This window comes from Melospiza melodia, chromosome 11 (assembly GCF_035770615.1).
Source record: "Melospiza melodia melodia isolate bMelMel2 chromosome 11, bMelMel2.pri, whole genome shotgun sequence".
Taxonomy (NCBI): Eukaryota; Metazoa; Chordata; class Aves; order Passeriformes; family Passerellidae; genus Melospiza; species Melospiza melodia.
This window is the reverse complement of record NC_086204.1, coordinates 21475364-21491292: the sequence shown is the minus strand read 5'-3', so window position 1 is coordinate 21491292 and position 15929 is coordinate 21475364. Positions and strand designations below refer to the sequence as shown.

At 59.3% G+C, this 15929-nt stretch overlaps 2 protein-coding genes across 4 annotated transcripts; both read right to left on the bottom strand.

The window, feature by feature from the left end:
• Positions 1–161: 161 nt before the first annotated feature.
• On the bottom strand, positions 162–6652 carry B4GALT2 (beta-1,4-galactosyltransferase 2). Of its 2 annotated transcripts, none has more exons than XM_063165952.1 (7): positions 6593–6652; positions 4010–4396; positions 3415–3650; positions 3153–3343; positions 2751–2873; positions 1586–1690; positions 162–1452 (listed from the first exon to the last, which is right to left on the bottom strand). In XM_063165952.1, the coding sequence occupies exons 2-7, from the start codon at positions 4323–4325 to the stop codon at positions 1302–1304; spliced, it is 1122 nt and encodes a 373-aa protein (XP_063022022.1). In that variant the 5' UTR covers positions 4326–4396; positions 6593–6652; the 3' UTR covers positions 162–1301. The 2 variants fall into 2 exon arrangements, with proteins under 2 accessions (XP_063022022.1, XP_063022021.1); XM_063165951.1 differs by lacking the exon at positions 6593–6652 and adding an exon at positions 6470–6575.
• A 2645-nt stretch (positions 6653–9297) lies between these two features.
• Positions 9298–15667, bottom strand: ATP6V0B (ATPase H+ transporting V0 subunit b). 2 transcript variants are annotated; one of them, XM_063165946.1, is made up of 8 exons: positions 15561–15667; positions 12625–12673; positions 12067–12150; positions 11549–11626; positions 10903–10972; positions 10539–10590; positions 9991–10181; positions 9298–9615 (listed from the first exon to the last, which is right to left on the bottom strand). In XM_063165946.1, the coding sequence occupies exons 1-8, from the start codon at positions 15625–15627 to the stop codon at positions 9592–9594; spliced, it is 615 nt and encodes a 204-aa protein (XP_063022016.1). In that variant the 5' UTR covers positions 15628–15667; the 3' UTR covers positions 9298–9591. The 2 variants fall into 2 exon arrangements, with proteins under 2 accessions (XP_063022016.1, XP_063022015.1); XM_063165945.1 differs by lacking the exon at positions 15561–15667 and having other exon boundaries at positions 12625–15100.
• Between the last annotated feature and the right edge of the window lie 262 nt (positions 15668–15929).

Here is a 15929-nt window from a genome sequence, read left to right as displayed (position 1 = left end):
TGCTGAGTGAGCTGGGGGATCCCCCAAGGGCTGGAGGGGGTGACTCAGGGGCTCTGCCTTCCAGCCAGCAGCTGGAGGCAGCAGACAGGACTTCCCCTCTGTACTCCACAATCCCACTTCCTTATCAGATGGTGTTTTCTCCCACCCCCACAAAGCCTGCCAACTTTTCAAACTTTTATTAAATACAAAACCCCCGGTCTCTACGACCGAACGCTGCATTCAACGTACGCTGAAAAAAGGGTCAGACATTCAAATGTACAAAAGTCGCCGGTGCCCCCCAGCCCTGGCGAGCTGCCCTGCTCCCAACCCCACTGCTCCCAGCCCCCCATGGAGCATCAGGGGTGCTGGGGCTCCCAGTCCCATGGGGGGGCACAGGGCTCCTGCCCTGCATGGTCCCGGCCTCTCCTGCCTGCAGCCCCCTGCCCCTGGCCTGGAAGCGGGAAGGCAGACAAGGGGAGACCTCAAGGAGAAGATTCCCTCCCTGCTAGAGGGGGGCTGCACCAGCCCCCACCAAGAGGCCCTGGGGGGTTCAAATCAGCCCTATTTCCCCCACCAAAGGGGGAGGGCAGGCGCAGGCAGGGGCTGCACACACACACAGCACCTGCCTTTGGGGAAGGGGGATGGGATACAGCTGCCATCCCCCCAGCCCTGGGGAAACTGAGGCACAGCAAGGGGCATTCACTAATCAGAGGTCTCTGTTTGGCAGAGCTGAGACAGGGCCCGGCTCTAAGCACCAGACTAAAGCAGAGGAAGACAGCAAGCCACGTCTGTGTGCCCAGCAGCAGGGGCAGTGCCTGGCCAGGGCAGCAACCTCACCCTGATCCTGCCTGCCTGGGGGCCCCAGGCTGCTCCCATCCCCAGCTGGGGCAGCAGTGGCTCCAGCGCTTGTAAAGGGGGAAGCCTGCACCCCACTTCTCACAGCGCCGGTGGGGACCCTCCAGCTCTCACAGAGCAGTGGGATTTCACCCTCCCCACCCAGGGTGCAGGCAGGAGCCGGCATGGACTGGGGGCTCCTTGCCAGGCCTGGGGTTGCCCCCTCCCTCTGTGCCAGGAGCTGCTTGCAGGGCAGCTGGGCTCATCCACCAACACACCACGTATGGGGCAGGGGTCCTGCAAACACACTCGTGGGGATGGGGGAGACAGAGAAATCCTAGGGACCAAAGGGCCGGCTGGGGGGCAGCCGTCTCCAGAAGGCAGCAGAGTAGGGAGAAAACATCCCTGTCCAGTCCTGGCTCTTGAGCTGGGGCAAAAGGCGCCGTGCCCAGCCAGCCCCAGGCACAGGGCTTGCAGCGGCAGGAGCCCTAGCCGCGGGCCAGGCGGGGCGGGGGCCTGCCGATCTCCACCGTGATGTTGGTGTACATGGGCTGGCGGGAGATCTCCACCAGCCGGTACTGCAGCGAGCTGATCCCGTCCCGCTTCATCGTCATTTTGGTGTTCTGGATCTTGGTGAATCTGGCAGAAAGAGCAGCAGGATGAGGATGGAGGGATGTCTTGTTGTAGTGCCAGCAGTGCTGGACCTCTGTGGGGGTGAGCAGCCAAGTGATCTCCCAGAGTCCCAACTGCCCCAGCCCCGCGGCTCACTCACCTCTGCGGGTTGGGCTCATTGTGCTTGTCGCGCTCATGCTTAATCATGCGGTACCTCCCAATGCGGATGTCGGGCCTCGACACCTTCATGCCATTCAGGGATATGCTGGGGGCCAGGAGAAGGGTGGGATCAGTGTGTGGGCACCAGGGTGGGACATTCCCCAGCCCAGAGACCTCCAGGGTCAGACCCCAAGCAAAATAAACCTGTCCCTGGTTAAACAAAGCTGTGCCAAGCCAAGATAAGCAAAGCCAGGCCCCTCCCAGGCCAGTGTCATGACCTAGGGTGCCACATGCCCCATGGCAGTGTGCCCAAAGCACCACTCCCGTCGAGGAACGAGCAGCTGCATTCAGCCTGTGCTGCACACAGGCAGCCATCCATGCGCAGCTATCCCTCCCTCCCTCCCTCCCTCCCTCTGCGGCCCCTGCCCTTTTCATTCCCTGAATGCCGCTGCCTAGCCCTTCCCTTGGAGCCCTCCCCTCAGATCAAGGGGCGCCTGAAGCTCTTCCAGAGCTCCACACACTTCTTGTCCCCCACCCTGAGCCCACCTAGTGCGGAAATAACAACCGTGCCACATGTCCAGTGCTCCCACAAGGGTGCCTTGCTAGTTTGGCCACTACAGGCTGGTTACACCCCACTGGCTGCACACTGCTTCCCTGGGCAGCACCATGGGGAACCCATGGGAGGTGAGGTGGCCATTGTCCAGCTCTGGCTCCCAACGCAGGGTGTGGGGAGACTGGGCTTTGTTCAGCTTGCAGCTGTACTGCTGCCTGCCGGCTGCTGGCAGGAATCACTGTGTGGCTGCTGCACGGCCACCACTGAAATGTTTCCAAGTTTTTAATCTCAGCCCTAGACACATCCAAGTCTAGCATCCCAGCCCCTGTATAGAGCAGAGCCCACAGGCACACCACACTGCAGGCTTCAGCCACAAGAGAGGCAGAGGAGTGTCCTGCAGCCCCCCAGCACCCTGGGAAAGGCCAGTTCCACCCATGAGGGTCACAACCCCAAAGCCAGAGTGTAATTAAATCCCTCCCTGACATGTGGCACAGCCCATATACATCCCCCACAAAACTGGAAACACCGGCGCTGTAAGGGTGCTAATTCAGTGCTCAGTGGGGAGCCTGGTACACCCCAACCAGTCAGTGCTAGTGAGGGGCTGGGCACCTACCGATTAAAGATGTCATCGTCCTCTCCGCCCCAGCCCCAGTACTCATTGGGAAAGCCATTGATCTTCAGGAACTGGGACTTGCTCAGCCCAGAGACACCGCCAAAGTAGCCAGCATAGGGCAGCCTGCAGGTTGACAGCAAATGGGTCAGCCCCAGGAACAGGCAAAGATAGAGGTGAGCACCATGGGGATCCCAAGTACAAGTACCAACCCTTCCCTGTGTCACCCTCCTACCCAGGGTTCTTTCATCTCAGGTCTCTGCCATCTCAGGTCCGCAATTCGAGCCACTGACCTCATGCCTGCCCCAGGTGGCAGTCAAGGGTGGTTGGTTGCCCTGATGTCATCCCAGAGAGATATTCCAGCCCTGCCTGTGCAGAAACACCCCAGCACCCCAGGGCACCCACCTGAACCCAAACTTGTCCATGCCAACAGCAAAGTGCCGTGGCTGCTCGTAGCAGCGATAGAGGTTGCGATCGTCCATGGGGATGAGATCCACGTCGCTGAAAATGAAGCAGTCATACTCCTCGTCGTCCTTGAGCGCCTCCATGAATCCCACGTTGAGCAGCTTGGCCCGGTTGAAGGTGTCTTCACCGAACTGCAGGGCAAAGCTCAGCAATGCCTGCTTGTCCACCCCAGCCCTGCCACCCCTTGCCCCCGCCCCCTCACCTGGTTGATGATGTAGATACCGTAAGCCACCTTCTGCCTGCGCAGGATGGGGTGCAGGTAGTGCAGCCAGTACTTGAGGTGGTGCTCGCGGTGCCGAAAGGGGATGAGGATGGCCACCTTCTGCCGGGGCAGGCAGTCTGGGGGGGTGTACTTGCCACCCTGGCGCACATCAGGGTTCTCCCGCTGCACTCGCTCCATGCTCATGGGAGAGCTGAACTCGATGAGCAGGCGCCCAACTGTGAGAGGGAGGGCCGGGCAATGCCCGCAGGACAGGACATGGTCAGGGTCACGGTCACCTGCCGCTCCTGCCCAGGGCGGCAAAGCAAACAGCGAGGGGGACCTGCAGGGGGGACCGGCACTGCTGAGGGCAGAGAGTGCTCAGAACACTTCCCAAAACAGGGCAGAGAGACTGGGCTAACAAAACCTGAAACCAGCGGTCCTGATACACTTCCAGGCTGGGGTTTCTCTACTGTTTCACGGGAAAGCCATACCCAGTGCCCATGGGATAAGGATGTCAGCCATGAGCACCCACCTTAGCCCCATGTTCAGAGTCAGAGCCCAAATTCATCCCAAATGCTCACCCAGCATGTCTCACCTAAACCAGGAGGTGTCTCCTGGCAGGGCTGCAAGGGCTTCTCAGTGGCAGACTGGTTGGTGCTGGGCTTGGTGCTGGGGGACGGGGCCTCAGCACCGGCTGGCCCGTAGCTGGGAACGGTGCCGTTGGGGCGGGACGAGTTGGAGAAGGGGTGGGCGCGCGAGGCGTTCCTGGCGTTGAAACGGCTGAAGAAGTCCAGGTGCTGCGCGTAGACGTCAAAATAGAGGATCATGATGATGACGAAGTGGAGCAGGCAGAGCAGCAGCACGGCCTTGCAAATCCTTTCCAGGGTCACCCCCAAGAGCAGCCTGGTCATCTTCTGAGCACGGGCAGGCGGACATGTGCGCTTGGCGGGGCAGGGGGGCGGCTCCAGCCACGGTCCTGATCCTGCCAAGACACCTCACGCTCAGGACACCACGAGCCTGAGCCCCCAGCCCTGCCCAAATGACAGTGGGACAGCAGGAGCAGCATAGGCCTGATGCAGACGGGAAGGGCTTGCAGGCTGGAATGCCAAAGAGCACCCCAGGGGGAATGCTGCACCTGGATCCCTGCTCTGAAGGCACAACCATGAAGATATGAGAGGTCCTCAGGCCCACATAGCAAATCATCTCTTTGCTTTCCTAGGCCAAGACCAGAACAGGACAGATCCACTCCCCTTTCCTTTTCCCACCCATAGAGATTATGCAGACACCTCTAGACATGCCACAAACAGCCTCCAGAGGGGTTGAGCCCTTGACAAAGGCTTCGCTCTCCAAAAACAGCCTGAGATGTCACAAGAGCACCACAGGTGTCCCCACCTGCTGCCCCTCTCTGAGGCACCTCACTTCCCTGTTCCCCATCCTGCTCCCAACCCCACAGAGCTACACCCCAGCAGCAGCACCAAAGCAGGGCAGCAATGAGAGTCACGCCAGGCTGAGCCAAGCAAAACATCCCAGACCCCCGAGTCAGCGTTCCCTGCCACATCCAGGGGGGTCTGGCATTCAGCCAGAGGTGCAGATCCTCTCCCCTCCTCCTGATGGTGAGGCCTCCTGGGACACTGGACTGCTGGAAGTCAGGGTCCCCTTATCTCCCACATGACGCCTGGAGCCGGGCCAGAGCCCTGCTGGGAAGCCAGCTGGGAGAGTCACTGGAGAGCCCCAGAGAAGTCAAACCATGCGGCCTTTCCCAGCCCTGCCACAGCACAGCCATGCACCCCAGCTCCTGCCCTGAGCCCTGCCCTGCTAGTCCCTGCTTTTAGGGAAGCTGCTGGACACAGCAAAGCAATCTCAAGGGACAGGCACCGGGGTTCACAAAGCCCTGAGGATCTCAGGACAGGCCAGAGCTGCTGCCTGGTCCCTGTGGGACCCTGGTGGCCGGGGGTCTGCAGCAGGATCCCCAGCAGGAGTCCAGGTAGCACCCAACAGTGCTGGCAACCAGTCACAGGCAGCTGCCAGCCCTGTCCAGAGGGGCTCCCCAGGGAGCCACAGGGCACTAAGCTGGCAGTGATGGCCACTCTGGATGGGTACGGGGATTGGAGCTGATGTGTGAAGGAGGATCCTCTGCCCAACCCTGCTCTGGGGTGTCCCCTCCCCATTGCCAGACTGACCCTGGCAGGCAGACCCTGGAACCCACCACAGGCAGAGAGGTGCTGGAAAAAGGTCTGAGCCCAACGGCCCAACCATGCCTACCCTCCCTTTGCAGGATGCACAGCAGCACCCCTGTGGATAGGGGGGTTCTGGCATGTGTCAGCAGCACATCCCCACTTCCAGTTTTTTTTCTACAAAGTAGCTCTCTGAAGAAAAGCTGGTTTTGCTGTTATTGCTCAGACTTTCCCCCGGATCACAGTGCCTTGTCACCCCACACAGAGTGACACAGGAACCTGCCTGCCCCCAGCACCTGCCAGAAACCCTCCCCAAACACCTGTGCAGTGCAAGGAGTGGTGGTGCCTCAATAGCAAGATAGGGATGCAATAGGGAAAAATCAGAGCTGGTTATAGGGGCCCTTTGGTTTGGTCCATGAGGCAAGTAGGCAGTGACACTCAGCAAGAACAAAAGCAAAGCACTCCATCAAGCAGCAGCCACAGGACACCATGAACATGAGTGGGCTTAAACTGCTAAGGAGGGGGTTATGAAATATGATGTCATCTCCCCCCACAGCAGCATCTGCGCAGGGTGTGAGAGGCCAAAAGCAAGCTGGGGATGGGGAGCTGCTCCCCAGGGTTTCAAGCCAGTGCAGTATGTGCCATGGGGCCGGTGATGCTGGTTTTGCAGTGGGTGCTCAACCCCGTGCACTCAATCCTTCTTCCCTCAAGACATCCCATGCCTGGGAGAAGGGAGGCACGGTGGGACCCGGTGGCCCCGATGCCCTGCCGGCCAAAAGTGGGGCGAGGGGCCGCATTCAGCACAACTAACACTCCCCCACCCCCTAATTTTTCCCAGTCCCCGACACATGCAGAAACTTATTTAAAAAATGAGAAACAACCTCAAAATCAGTCTTTTTCCCGAGCCGGAGTGGTGCCGCCCATGAGTGGCCGGGATCGCATCCCGCGGGTCGCATCCCGGGCCTCACCCGCCCGGCCAGGCCTGCCCGCGCCGCTCCACTCACCGCGGCCTCGGGGCTGCCGCGCCGCCCCGGCGCTGGTCAGCGGCCCCCGCCGCCGCCTCCTTCTCTTCCTCTTCCTTCTCTTCCTCCTCCAGCCCCGGCCGCCGGCCCGCGGGCTCCCATGCCCGGGGCTGCGGGGGGCCCAGCCGGCCGGGCCGCCGCACCGCCGAGAGCCGCAGGGAGACGGGGCCGCGCCCGCACGCCGGCTCCGCCCGCCGCCGCCGCACCGGGCGGGGCCGCCGCCGCCGCCCGCCCCGGAGCCGCGGGCCGAGGAGGGCAGTCCCGCAGGCACCGAGGCCTCGGGGCGCGGATCCCAGGGATGCAGACACACCCGGGGGTGCCCGGTGCCTCCGGCTGCGCCGCGGGATGCTCAGCCCTTGGCCCCGGGCGCAGCAGCGGGGACCCTCCGAGCACCGCCGGGGCACCGGCACGGGGTGTCCCGGCCTTTCTCCGTCCCCTGGCTCCTCGTTGCCGGAAGGCAGCGCTTCCACGGACCCACCTGCGGCGACTCCCACGCTCCCGGCCGTTGGTGCTGGCTCAGCGACGGTTGCAACCTATTTGTGGCTCCTTCCCCCCCACACCACCCTTTCTATGTTTCATTGCTAGGAAACACCGGGAATCTCACTCTCCTTACCACAATGGCATAAGTGAAAGATCGTGGTTTGGTCCCACCACAAGTTCGGCCCACCACAAGGAGTTTTTGCACTGTCTGCAACCTTTCCCTTCTGCCACCCGCTCAGCTCCCTTCCCCAGCACTTGTGCCTGTTTAGAGCAGCCCTGTGCCCCGAGCCCCTTCCTCCTGCCATGCCTGGCTGCTCACCCAAGCGAGGGCTTTCCAGCTCCCTTCAGCAGACAGCCTTTCAGCAGAGAAACGAGTGGTACCTACCCAGCCCAGCCCTGTTCCACCCCTGCAAACAAGCCCTGCTGAAAGCAGTCCAACTCTTCTCCAGCTCTTGGTTTGGCTCCTCAGCAGGTGGCATTTTTATCATCCATACCTACACATGGATACCAAAATATCTTTTAACTCCTGCTGCTGCTGGTTCTAAATGAGACTAGGTGTAAGATCCTGGAGCCTTGTTTTAGCTTTTTTTTTCTCTGCTTGAGCAGCAGGTGTTTAGTCCAAGTCCTGGAACCCGAGTGCACACCCAGAACCACAGGGCGTGCTCACCTTATCAATGCTGGCTATGGTAGGCAGGCTGTGGGTCACCCTGAAAGTAGCCCTGATGGGTCCCATGTCCTTATAAGGGGCCTGTGGGCAAGTCTGGAGCCCACTCTCCTGCCAAAGCTGTGATATTCACAGGCAGGATTGGAAGAGTGGAAAAGCACCTTATGAAGGCACATTTCTGACAGCAGATGCATTTCTATCTGGGCAAGGCAGGGCAAGGCCCATCACTGAAAAACAAGTGGGTGAGTCTTTCAAGACAGCTGCTAACCAGGAAGATGATTAACCCACACAGCAACTTCTCTAACTCCAGCACAGCACAGCCCCTCCAGCTCCAGCCATCTCCTTCCTGAGCTTGGTGTGGATCTGATGAAATGGCTCTGCAGCTCCCACACAGAACAGGCAAAAGTCTGCCCACACCTGACACTCTTTCTTCAAACCAGGCAGGGCCCAGTTTGTGTTCTGCCACTACACAGGTGTCACATTGCTCCTGTGACAGCCTCCAGCTCCAGGGGACATTCAGCACAGGTGGCAGCAGTAGCTTGGTTTTCCTCCCACAACTGTCATGCAACCAGGGCTGAAATTCACTGCAGCCCCAAAACTCATAGGACAGTCTGGAACAGAGGCAGGAGAGCAGCAGATCTCAGAGGGGCCATGCGGAGGCAGCCGCCCTAGTTCAAGGGCAAGAATCAGCAGACTCCAGCAGTCTCACTGCTGCCCCAGCCTGTGGCATCCACACAGGAAGACAGAAGGACAGCTCCAAGAGTGCATCTGCTCTGACACAGCACTGGAAGATCAGTGCTTTCTCTATGAAGGTATACTGGTAGAAGAACAGTATGAGGACCTTGTGCTGGATACAGCAGATGCAGCAGCCTCCAGGCTCTCTGCAGAGCACATGCAGAAGGACCTTGTTCTTCCCTTCCCCCAAGCAGCAGATGAGCTGCAGGTCCAGCTGTCTACAGCCAGCTTCCCCACACTACTCAGCACAGCTAGGGACAGGGAACAGAGCCAGCACAAAGTGTCCCCACCCCTGGGACCTCTACCTGGACAGAGGGGCACTGCAGACTGGAGAGCCCCAGCATGCAGCCCAGTCCCACCAGGCAGCTGCTGGCTGAAGGATGCCCTTTGAAGGGGCAAAAGTTTCACTTTGTTCTTCTGGTGCTCTCCAGCTACACAATGGGGCTATGGACACTGTGTACACCCCCCTACACTAAACTACCTGGATGGGAGCTGAAAAGCACAAAGCAGCTTGTGTTGGGCTGCTAGGAGCCTGGCAGAGGCAATTCAGAGCTGCCTGCTGCCTGTTCCAACAGCCTTGTACCTGCTCCAGGCAGCAAGGCACAGCTCTACGTTCCCACAGCCCAAAGAGGGTGGCTCTTGCAGCCTGAGAAAGCAACAGAATTAACACCACATAGGCAGGACAGCACCAGGCTCCTGGAACAGGACAGGGATTTTGCCAGAGGCACAGAGAGGAATCTCTGGGGGAGCCCAAACCAGCAATTGCTCTCAGCAAACCTCCCCAGCATGCACAGGGAAGAGAAAGAGCTGGACAAGAACCATATTTATTTCACTGACACAGGATTGCACTGATGGTCAATTCTACACACCGGGGACGGGCAGCAGCAGGGCCCCACGAGCTGGGCCAGGCTGCTGGGGGCAGAATTCACACAGAGAAATTTGTTTCTTCCAAGGGGCCGACTGATCTGCAGGACGGGGCTCTAGGCGGTCAGGCTCCTGCTGCCGGTGCCAGCATCTCCCACCCCAACCGAGTATAGAAACATTAAATAAGTATGTACAGAACCTCTTGGGGTGCGCTGGAACAGGCTGAGTGCAACAGGGCTCAGCCCATTTTTACTTTAGATGTCTGGAAAGAAAGAAGAGAGGTTAGGTTGTGGCCCACAAACCCCAGCTCAGCACCCCAGTCCCACCCAAGCACCCCAGGACCATCCAGAAGCTGCAGACAGCATATCAGGCCTACTGGTAAGACACAAATGTCACACAAGGTGCATGCAAGTTGACATTCCCAGTGACAGAAGGGCCATCAGAAGGGTTCCCAATGTTGCAAATAGGCACAGTAAGGTCTGGGAAGAGCTGTGCCACCCCAAGCCTTGTAAGCAGCCTCTCCATCCCAATACAGAGATTGTGCTGAAACCCAGGTGTGTCTCCCTGGGGCTGGAAAGCATCCAGGGTGACAGCACCTTGTGCTCACTCGGGCCTGGTGGCCTCAGGAAGCAGGTACCTGCAGGATAGCAACGATGACTCCAAACAGCCCTATGGCACTGCCAAAGATTTCCACGATCAGGATCTTGACGAAGAGGCTGGCATTCTGGGCATCAGCCAGGGCAGCCCCGCTGCCCACGATGCCCACACAGACCCCACAGAAGAGATTGCATAAACCCACGGTCAGACCAGCTCCAAACATGGAGAAACCTGTGAGAGAGGAATGCTGCAACAACAGGATGTAACCCCTGCCACTTGCACCCAGGACATGCTGCAGAAGCTCTGTCTCAAGGTGACAGAATACCAGGAGCTGCCAAGCCCCAGCAACGCCCTGTCTGGGGAGCAGGATTGCTCCTAGGTGTGCCTCAGGTCCCACAGTGCCAGGCCACTGCTCCACCCAGGGAAGGAACAGTGCTGCTGCTGCACAGCACAGCCTGCTGGGCACAGGAGGTGCTAGAAGAGTCACATGTCCTTCAGACACCAGCAGCCGACCATGGGTGGGTCAGAGGTGGGGTCAGGGTGTGGCAGTGCTCACAGAGACAGCACCAGGGACCCAGAAGTCCTTACCTGCGTGGTAGTTCCTGGCTCCAATCTCTTCTGGAGTGACTCCATTGAAAGGCTGAGAGAAAGCACAGGACCTGGGTTAGTGACAAGTCTGTGGTCTCTGGAAGAGATACCTGTCCCTGATAAGCCTTATTTTGGCCAGAGCCAGTCCCTGATTCAACATCATGGCTTCATGGAATCAGCCTTGTGTGTGCTCTCCCAACCCTCTCTTTATCACAGGCAAGGATCCCTACACAGACCACCAGTCCAGGGGCTCCCAAAGGCACAAGAGTGCTCCCAGTGCCCACAGGGCCACCCCTCACCATACTGGCCCATGACCAGCTGTGCCATCCCTGCACCAGCCCCATGGCCTCGGGTGCTCCCATACCTCAGCCATGTTACTGATGACTATTGCCATGATGATCCCGTAGATGGCCACGGCCTCACAGAAAATGATGCTGTGGGAGAAAGGCAAAGCCTGAGCACAGCACTTCAGTCAGTCTCACCAGTGTCCTGGGGGAAAGACCCCACCCCAAGGAGCCCCTGCCAGTTCATGCCCAGCCAGCCAGACCCTTCTATAGCCATATGGGAAGCTACCCACTGCTTAACTTTCAAACTGGGGAGGTGCCAAACACAAAGGCTGGATGCTGGTTCTGCTGTGGCACCTGAGTAAGCTGCAAGGATCCTGTTGGAAGCAGGCTTAGGAAGCCTTGCCCTTCACCAGCCTGTTTCTGCTCCTTGTGGAAGGGTTGTGCAAGGAGAACCCTTGCCTGGGCAGGATGTGTGATCTCAGGGTGTTTGTTTTGAACACACTGGACTCATTCACAGTGTGATATCACACAGTGACCCTTCAAAGCAGCACTCTGGCTCCTTTAGGGCTCTTTGTTTTGAAAGCAAACAGCATCAGCAGCTCAGCAAGGAGCAGCCTGCCAGCAGCACCCAGCTAGAGAGCAGACAGAAGCCTCTTCACTGGGTTGTGACCTGCCCCACTCAGGTGCAGCACAAGAACCAACCCCAGGTGTGTGGGTGCTTACCTCACCAGATTCTTTGTTTTGATCCGTGGGGCTTTGACTCCACCGCCAATGATGCTGGAGCCCGTGATGTAAATCCCCCTGTAGCAGACAAGGGTGGTTGGTAGAAGATCTGGCACTCACAGAATTCTATACAGAAGCCAGGATCTTTCAGCTGAGCAAAGAATCAGGCATGCAGCTGGGGGCACTGAGCATTCAGCCGAGCCATTCCCAGGGTATGGGTGGCCCCAGGCTGCACCACCTACACCAGCAGAACTGCTGGGGCACAAGAGCCACCATGGACAGCCCATGCTCAGGGTACAGCTTCCAGAGACTTCCCTGTCTTTCCACTGCCACTACTGCCCGTGGGCTGGTCCACCCAGACCCCCCAGCAGTCCAGCAATTCAGCCCCGGTGGTGGGGTGACCCACAGTCCCACATGTACACACTGCTCTACCCTGCTCTGCTGTGGGAAAACTGCAGTGCATACACAGCTACCAAGGTGGGACAGCAGGAGAGTGCTCAAGAGCCAGTCCCACTCACCAGGCAGCTCCCACCACAGACAGGGAGATGGCCAAGCCAATGCCCAGGTTGGACCACATGTAGGGTGAGGTCTCTGTCAGAAACCTGGAGAGGAAGAAATGTCCTGAGTTAGCACACAGGCTGAGCCCCCACAGTCACACCACACAGCCTATCCCAAACCAGGTACCCCTCCACAAAATCATGAAGCCCAAGATGGGTTGGGCAGCCAGACAGCAGGACATTGAGAACATCTGTCTGCCAGCCAGAAACACAGGACCCTCACCTGCATGGATCAAGGTCTTCCTCCCAAGCCCTCACTGTGAAGCAGAAGCCTGGGCTTGGAGACGTGGAGGGCAGAGCAGCAATAGCTGCACCAGAACCTTGTAGGGAGCCAGCCACAGGAGCACAGGGGCTGCATCCATCCCACCTCCCGGGGAGCAGAGCTCCTACTCACTGCAGCTCGGGTTCTCCTGCCATGCAGTGACCACTGCCCATCACCCAAAAGCAAGTGCTGCTCCTGGGAGGCACTGCCAGCCTCTCACACAGCCCTGAGGGTGCCCGAGCTTACAGGGAACTCACCAAGCCACATCGAAGCGGAAGCCCAGGTCAAATATTGTGTAGCAGATCCCTGGAAAGCAAGAACAAGATGGAAACCTCCAGGGAGGCAGCAGCTGGATCCAGCACTGCTGGTTCCTCCCCCACCCACACAGCCCCAAGGCAAAGGCCCAGGAGCACAGCACAGCATGAAGGAGGGTCACTGGGAATACTGGCTCAAGCATGCAGAGCTGTGGGCCAGGGTGTCCCCTCCAAATCCTACCCCTGTGATGCCAACACTTCCACATCAGCACAGGACAGACAGCCTGTGCCTGAGGTACTGTCAGACCCCATCCCAGTCTAGCCCAGAAGATGATCATGGTTGTTGTCACACCCGTTTTCCATTCCCTGGCCCTGCTGAGCACCCACAGACCACGCTGCGCTACAGGGTCTCAATCCTCAGCCCGTGGCTCTCCAATGGCTCAGCCCTGCTGGAGAGCCACAGGGACCAGCTGTGAGCTCTTCCCTGCCACAGGAGGGACAAGAGGAGTCAGGCTGTGCCCTGACTGACCATCACATGCTGCTACATCACCATCCCATCAGTGTTTGTGCTGCTTTCCAGGAGCCCACCAACACGAGAAGCTCCAGCTTTGCTCCAACACCCCCTTTCCAAGGCTGTGGGCTCAAGACATGACTGTTGTTCTCAGCATTTCCCCCAGGATAATTTCCAGGTAAATTTATACTCCAGCACAGGTGGGAGACACCACACCACTGTCCTGAGAAACTTAGAAAAGCCTTTCCTTTCCAAGGAGGGCTTGCCCTGCTGTGCTCATCTCCCACCGGGAACCACAGCCAAGAGTCACATCCCTGCACATGCAGAGGTGCTGCACCAAAACCCTGCCTTGCTCTGAGCTCCTGAGTGGGAAACGTGGCTGCAGACCAGGAGAGACACTTGCTCTTTGCTGGAAAAGGGAGGGTCACCAGCCCTAAGGAACAGATAAGCACAGGCATCTGTTCTCACTGTGTGCTCCATGCCAGGCACAGGGGGAAGGGACAGCTCTGCCATATCTGACTGTAACCAGTCCCTGCCTGTGTGACGCTGATCCCACGAACGGTTGGGAAAAGGGGAAATGGGAAACCTGTGGAACGCTCCGATGCAGCAGAGAGGTCACTGCCCGTGTCCCACTGCTCCCTTCCACCCCAGAGCAGCAGCCTGCAAGTAGGGGGTGATGGCAATCTGCCCAGCAGAGATGTGGGGGCAGGACCATGCCCTTCCCTGAGCACAGCAGGACAGCTCATGCCACTGGAAGGGCTCAGCACTGCAGATCCCTGGCAGCAGGGATGTCCCCATTATTCTTATGTGCTCACCCCTCCATGTGCAGCCCAGGTCTCAGCACCCCACAGAGCACCCTCAGGAGAGCACACAAACACTGTCAGGCCCCATAATGGGAGGTGGTAATGCTGATCACTCTCTGTGCCACAGATTTGGGGTGCCCCCCTCCTCTATAGAGACACACAAGAAAGAAGAATGGTGCCAGCACAGCCAAGGAATACAGAGGAAAGCCACAGCCCAGCCTGCACGTCTGGCAACCTTCAAGGATGATCTCTAGTGCTGGGTCCAGCCAGTCTGTTTACTTGTGTTTTGGCTTTGCTGCTTGGCTGTCAGAACAGGAACTGAACCCAGCCAGCCTCAGCTGCCTCCACTCCCCAGAAGTGGTAAAAGAGAGCTACAACCAGCTCAGGGCAGGTCCTCAGGGCACCTTTCATCTCTTCAAGAACAGGTGTAACCTTAGATTCATATGCAAAAGAAACAGGGTAAAGGACACTCTCCTGTGAGCCCTGACTTGCAGCCCTGAAGCCAGGACAGAAGACAGGGCAGCAGGACTGAAGGATCAAATCAGGGCTTAGGACAAAGACAGAAAACACAAAGAGACCCTGCTGCAACACTGCATGGAGCAAGACCACTTCCTGCTCATGGTCTCTCTCAAAAAGGGACTGCAACAGGGCAGGGGAAGTTCAGACTAACTGGGCTCAGCTCAGCAAGATTTTCCAACAGTCTCACATGCACAGGGTGAATGTGCACTGCTGTGAGCTACATGATTCAGAGAGCCCAGGGAGGCAGCCCTGGGCCCACAGTGGGTTCACCAGGCGCTGGAAACACGAGGGAGTGAGACACCCCTCACTCCTGACTCATTCTCTCCCCTCACCCCAACACTGAAGCAATGGCCAAGGTTTCCCCAGCCTCTGCCTGGTTTGTGGTCACTTCATTCTGTGCTAAGAGAAAATAACCAGCAGCACCAGCACAAAATCCACCTGCTGGCCCTAGGGCATTAAATCCATCCTCCAAAAGCCCAACACCCTCAGCAGCACCGCATGGGCTGCCATGAAGCAGCTCCACCATCATCCAAACTGCATGTTCTCTCATGCTGCCACGGCCTGGCAGAGCAAGGCGATCTCTCCACCCGAGAGACATCAACCAGCAGAGTCTGCAGCACCGGGCTCCTCCTGCCTTCACCTGCCCCGACCTACCGAACCCCCGATGGGCACCGGCACCGGCACCCTTCTGCTCTCGTACACACAGAGAAGCAAATCAACTGCTCAAGCCACACACGCTCAGAGCTGCGATCCATCAGCGACTGGGGGTGACCCGGCACCGCTGGGGCTCGGGGGCAGCAGCCACAGGCCCGCTGGGGGTGACCCGGCACCGCTGGGGCTCTGCCCAGGCTGGGGAGCCCCCAGCAGCACCCCCGGCCCCGCCGGAGAGCACGGGCCAGCCCCACGGAGCGCCGCGGCCACCGGGGCCCGACAACGCTGCACCCCTCACCGCCCGGCTGCCTTTCGCACATCAAAGCAACCCTCCCGCCCTCCGCAGCACGGGCAGGAACCGCAGCCGCCCCTCGGGCCCGGAACCCCCTGCCGCCCCCCGGCTCAGCCCCGCAGCGCAGCCCCCGGACCCCCCTTCTCCCCGCCCCGGCGCTGACCGACGCCGAGCAGCGTGGTCCAGAAGGCGAGGCCGAGCCCCGAGTAGAGCAGGGCGAGCCCCGTCATGGCGGCGGCGGCGGCGGCACCGGGCGGCGCGGCGGGAGCGGATCGGGCCGGGTCACCTGACCCCCGCGCGGCACCTGACCGGAACTGCAGCGCCCGCACGGAAGTACCGGAACGCCACCGCTGCCACCGCGCCCGCCTATTGGCTGCCTGGTTTGACAGTGGCGGGGGAACTACACACACCATAATGCACCGCGACCAGCGCGTATTTTCATTGGCTACCGTCACCTCTCCACCGCGTTGTGGGCGGGGCTTGTAGGGGCGGGTAATGCAGAGGTGAGCTTCCATTGGCCAGTGCCGCGCCG

What these genes read in the sequence shown, in the direction of transcription:
- ATP6V0B (XM_063165945.1), bottom strand. Translation starts at nt 12,959, where the DNA reads ATGATCATCTTCTGGGCTAGACTGGGATGGGGTCTGACAGTACCTCAG. An exon ending in AGCCAGGAACTACCACGCAG is followed by an intron (nt 10,182 to 10,538) that starts GTAAGGACTTCT and finishes CCTCTCTCACAG; the next exon opens with GTTTCTCCATGTTTGGAGCT. An exon ending in TCATCGTTGCTATCCTGCAG is followed by an intron (nt 9,616 to 9,990) that starts GTACCTGCTTCC and finishes CTTTCTTTCCAG; the next exon opens with ACATCTAAAGTAAAAATGGG.
- B4GALT2 (XM_063165952.1), bottom strand. Translation starts at nt 4,325, where the DNA reads ATGACCAGGCTGCTCTTGGGGGTGACCCTGGAAAGGATTTGCAAGGCC. An exon ending in GGAGACACCTCCTGGTTTAG is followed by an intron (nt 3,651 to 4,009) that starts GTGAGACATGCT and finishes TCCCTCTCACAG; the next exon opens with TTGGGCGCCTGCTCATCGAG. An exon ending in GACGATGACATCTTTAATCG is followed by an intron (nt 1,691 to 2,750) that starts GTAGGTGCCCAG and finishes CCTGGCCCCCAG; the next exon opens with CATATCCCTGAATGGCATGA.